General features: G+C 42.3%; 1 protein-coding gene across 1 annotated transcript in view; it reads right to left on the bottom strand.

The window, feature by feature from the left end:
• Nucleotides 1–3,537: 3,537 nt before the first annotated feature.
• The window catches only part of LOC109924378 (IQ motif and ankyrin repeat domain-containing protein 1-like), a 19,634-nt gene continuing 17,741 nt past the window's right edge, over nucleotides 3,538–5,430 (bottom strand). The window contains exon 4 of the mRNA XM_048617383.1: nucleotides 3,538–4,141. Within this exon, the coding sequence (XP_048473340.1) occupies nucleotides 3,979–4,141 (163 nt within the window). The 3' untranslated portion in view covers nucleotides 3,538–3,978. The remainder of the gene's footprint in view (nucleotides 4,142–5,430) is intronic.

Below are 5,430 nucleotides of genomic sequence, written 5' to 3'. Positions count from 1 at the left end.
AAGGGTTATGGTGAGTGGGCGGGTAAGTGGAGCTGAGTCTCAAAAAGATCAGCCATGATCTTATTAAATAGCGGGGCAGGCTCGAGGGGCCAGATGGCCTACTCCTGCTCCTAGTTCTTATGTTCTTATATATATTTAAGGCTGAGATCCTTGATCAGTCGGGAAGAGGCCTGGGGATGGGCAGGAAATTGTAAATGAGGAATGTCAGGTCAGCCATGATACTATTGAATGGCAGAGCAGCTCAGGGAGCCGAATGGCCCACTCCTGTTCCCTATTGTCTTATTCATTCATTGACAGGGTGAGGGTATCACTGGCTAGGCCAGCATTCATTACTCATTCTGAATTGTTGCATTTAAGAGCAGTCAATGTTTCAGGTATTACCCTTCTTCAGGGTTCCTTTCCTCCAGATGCTGCCTGGCCTGCTGTGTTCTTCCAGCTTCCTGTCTGTCTACCTTGGATTCAAGCCTCAGCAGTTTTTTTGTCTCTAGCATATTAACATTTTTCTTTGAACAATGTGATCAGTACGGTACACAATACTCCAGGTGCAGTCTCACCAGTGCCCAAATGACTGAAGCATAACCTCCCTAGATTTAGTCCCCTCATTCAGTTCCCCTTGCAATAAACCATAGCTTTCCTGATTACTTGATGTACTTACATACTAATCTTCTGTGATTCTTACATTAGGGCACCCAAATCTTTCTGCATCTGAGTTCTGCAATATGCCCAGCTGACTAACAATCTCAGAATGTCTGCACGTCAACATATTTCTTGACAGTAAGTTTCCTCTCTCCAAGCCAACATATTCTCATAGCAGGATCTTTTATGTCTATGACAATTCTATCTTAAAAGAGATTGCCTTTCAGATGCCTAAATTCACAGCGTCCTATTGAATGTATCAGTCCAGTCACATATTGATCAATAGTATCCAACTCCTCTTGAGCACAGACGTTGAATACATACTGTTTATACGTAGCATCAACATGGAGTTCGAAGAGTGTCTTCAAGGTTTGCAAAACCTCTCCCCTCCAGCCTTTCTGTTCCTCAGTGAGACTTTCCGCAGGACTGATAGCAGGTTTGTTACTCTTACTTGTTCAAGTTTTTTTTAAATTAGGTCTTTGGCTATTTCATAGTTTGCCATTTGGAATGGAATAAAATTCCAATTTGTCTCCTGTCATTTCTGCATCAGCAGGAAGTGGAAAATTCACTGCCATTTTGACACACATGCAGACTGGTGTTTTAAATTCTTCCTGGTCATTTCTTTCGGTGATGTGGAGGTGCTGGTGTTAGACTGGAGTGGGCAAGGTCAGAAATCACACATTGAAAACTTGTGTTTTCAAATAAACCTGTTGGACTATAACCTAGTGTGTGATTTCTTTTAATAGCAGGCTCTCTTACAATTCTGAAAATCCACACATTTCCAGCCCAACTCTATCTTACACCATGTTTCACGTGATATGTATAATGGTTGCCACAGATCACACACAAAGACCTTCACAGCAGATAGATGTTATATAACTATAGTAAAGCAATTTACATTTCCCCAAACATACTCTTGATTGCTTCATCTCCCTACTTCAGTTATGAAGACTCAAAAAGTGGGTAGGTTTCATTGTAGCTATGAGGTTACAGATGTAGGTTGTGTGATATTTGGTGAAAAGGGATCAGAAACGGAGAACTATCACTGGTAGAAAAAAGGTAGAATTGAGGGTAACTTTTTTCACAAGGGCAAGTGTTGGATCAGAGACTTTGTTCTCAGCTGTGCTACTGACTCTCCCCACTGAAGCTCATGATGTGCTCCCCATGTCGTACAGCCCTGTGAGATACTGAGGGAGCAGGGAATGAGTGACTGGTGCAATGGGGGAGATTCGACTGGCTATGACCTGTCATGGTGCAGGGTTTGCATCAGTAGCAGAGGCACTGGAGACGTTCCTGGGGAGGGGATGGAGGAAGGGATAGAGAGAGAGGAGGGAACGGGAGAAGAAGAAAGGGTATAGGGATGGAACAGGGTATGGGGAGGGATTGAAAGAAGGGAGAGGGAGTGAGGAAGGGTAATGTGATAGAGGAGGAGGAAGGGATAGGTGAGGAGACAGGCAGGCAGCAGAAGGGAGTTTGGAGCGAGATGGGTATCTGAATGTGGAAATGCTGGCAAAAGGTTAGAGTTGTCATTCTGCTTGAATCAAACAATGAATTAAATAAGATCATGAAATAGCAATGTGAAAATGTGGAGAAGTGGTTGTACTGTGTATTCAAACAAACTTGAAATGTGGAGAGATGTGGGGCCAAACAGCCTACTCCTGTTCCTATTTCTTATGGCCCTATAACCTTATGTCACTTGCAGAATATAAATTGTAGCAGAGGGAGGTTCGATTGTGAGATGGATTTACAAATATTGACAGATGAAGTGATGAAGTTACAATCCTGAGCTTTATTGTCCACTGAATGGGTTGAGCTGTATTGAAACAGCTGCTGTTTGTGGATTCAAACCCCCTCCTTTTAACATTGACCTCCTGAGCACATCCATTCATTTAGAACGGGTGTAATTTGATCTTTCGACTACTGTCCTAACACAGTGACTGTCTGTAAATGAAAGCTTGTTTTTACATTACCACAAAATACATCAAAGTGCTTGACTTTGGAAATTGAATCACTGTTGTACTGCAGGAAATCAGGAGCCAATCTAACACTGCAAGCTCCCATAAACAGCAAAGGAATAATGACCAGGTCATCTGCTTGAGCGGTAGTTGTGTGCTACTTTCATGTTGCTCTGGTCAGTGTTGTTTTATTGTTGGATAGGGGTTACAGTGGAAGGAGCAAGATTCATCAAACAGAAATGTTTTTCAAACAAACACATTCTGTATTTTGGAGAAAATTCCAAAACTATTCAAAGATCTCAGATTCCCAAAACAGATTCTTACCTTGGGGCACAAAACAGAGAATGCTGGAGAAACTCAGTAGGTCTGGCAGCATCTGTGGAGAGAAAACAACTATTTCTCTACCGTCTGCCCCCACAGCATAAATACCAAGTTTTCCAAACTACTAACAATTCTGAAGAAGGGTCTCTGAACTTGAAACGTTAACTCTGTTTCTCTCTCCATAGATGCTGCCAGAGCTGCTGAGCTTCTCCAGCATCCTGGAAGGGGATGGGGACAGGTATATAATGACAACAATAATGTGTGTTTTTAAAGCCCTTTAACGCAATAAGCTACTCCCAGGTGTTTCACAGTGGTGTCAGCCAACAAATTGTGATCCCAAGACTTACAGGGAGAGATCAGGGAGAGATCAGAGAGAGATTAGGGCAGCAGGGTGGCTCAGTGGTTAGCACTACTGCCTCATAGTGCCAGGGACCTGGGTTCGATTCCACCCTCAGGTGACTGTCTGTGTGGAATTTGCACGTTCTTCCCTTGTCTATGTGGGCTTCCTTCAGGTGCTCTGGTCTCCTCCCACAGTCCAAAGCTGTGCAGGCTAGGTGGATTGGCCATGCTAAATTGCCCTGTAGTGTTCAGGGATGTGTAGATTAGGTGGGTTACGGGGAGTTGGGTCTGGGTGGTATGCTCTGAGGGTCAGTGTGGATGTGTTGGGCTGAAGGGCCTGTTTCCACACTGTAGGGATTCTATTCTATGACTGAAGTCTTGGTCCATAGTTAGATTGAGGAATGAAGCTTTGTCGGGATGTACAGACATTTATAGAGAGAATTTTATCCAGTGTTTATTTCACCATAAATCACAACTGGAACTGATATCACAATTTATTCCAAGAAAATCCGAGATTCATTACCTAAAAAGATAGAAAAATTCAAAATCTAAAGACTTGTCTAGTTCCCTTCCTACAGATTGTTGGAGAAATGCCTTTATCTTTTGACTTCATTCTCGGAGAAACACTTTAACAAAGAGGATTGCCCGGACATTCAACAGAGAAGGATCTTGATCAGGATCAGCCTGAATGGAAATCTGAGATTGTGTTGAATTGTTGATGTTTTGGTTATTTAATGACGATTTGAATTGGATAGAAGATGGTGAGCAGTTCTTCAGGGAGATTCTGCAATTTGGTGATAAAGACCATTTGGAATTTTTCTGTCCTTGCTGGAGAGAATTCATTGCGAGAATATTCCGGCCCATCTCCAGGTCTAATCAATGAAAGAAACCTATCAAGAGAAAAGGCATGAACAACATTTATATTTTTATAAATCCCTTCACATTGCTAATGTGTTGTAGGATACTTCTCAGATGGATAATCAAAGATTCAAATAGTCAAAAAGAGAGAAGAATGATGCCATTTTAAAGGGGAAATATATGGGAGTATGTAGTAAAGACCATTGGTTGAGGCAGGTCAAAAGTTAAGAAGACAGTTAAAAAAGTATAAATAGGATCTTTGCTTTATAAATCAAGATCTATAATAAACAGACAAAGAGTTTAAACTAAATTTACAGCTAAACAAAACCTAGTTTGGCCACAAATGTGTTGAATTTTGCACACAATGATTTAGGGAGGATGTGAAGGCGATTGAGAGAGTTGAAAAGGTGGTTTACAGGAATGGTCACAGGGGATAAGAGACTTGAGTTATGTGGGGAGACTGGAGAAGGTCGGATCATTCTCAGAGCAGAGAAGGTTAAAGAAAGGTTCATCTGAGGTGTTTCAATCTGGTGTGGTAACACACTCAAAGGTAGAAAATGGATAAAATCATGAAAGGGAAATTTGCAGGGAAAGAGGGGAAGAGGAAGAGAGAGTCAGAAGAAATGGATGGCTCTTTCGAAGTGTAGGCTTAGACATGATGATCGAAATGGGCATTCCCTGCATTCTGCGAACGTATGATTAGAAACAGTGAATAAAACTTTCTTTGTACAGGTGAGTTTGAAGATGAATCTTAAAAGAGACCGAGACTAACCAGATAGACATGTTTAGGTGAAAAATTGCCGAGTGCAGTGTCAATGCAGCTGACTGGCCAGAGATTCACATCCAGATGGTGGACTGCCTCCTTGGTGCCTGTTCAAAGATGCAACTGAGCAATTGCAGAGCACCCAAAAGGGGCAAGTAGTGTAGTCCACATGAGATCGAGGACAAATGGGATGTGGGGAGCAGAGAAATTTTAGGGAGCTAACAAAACAGGGCTCAGCAGAGGTTAAAGTCTCCAGAACAAGGAACAGGACAAAGAGGATGGAAAGAGTCAGGGATCTAACTTCAGGCACAGCAGATAAGGAGACAACTATGAGAAGGGGGCTGTCAACACAGGACTGAGGGTGTTGTCCTTAAATGCATGCAGTATGCAAAACAAGGTAAATGAGTTTGTAACACAATAAAAACCGAAAGAACTGCGGATGCTGTAAATCAGGAACAAAAACAAAGTTGCTGGAAAAGCTCAACAGGTCTGGCAGCATCTGTGAAGGAAAAAACAGAGTTAACGTTTCGGGTCCGGTGACCCTTCCTCAGAATCCTT

Source organism: Rhincodon typus, chromosome 2, assembly GCF_021869965.1.
Source record: "Rhincodon typus isolate 14 chromosome 2, sRhiTyp1.1, whole genome shotgun sequence".
Classification (NCBI taxonomy): Eukaryota; Metazoa; Chordata; class Chondrichthyes; order Orectolobiformes; family Rhincodontidae; genus Rhincodon; species Rhincodon typus.
Note: the sequence above shows the minus strand (reverse complement) of the source record. Positions and strands in the feature narration are given on the sequence as shown.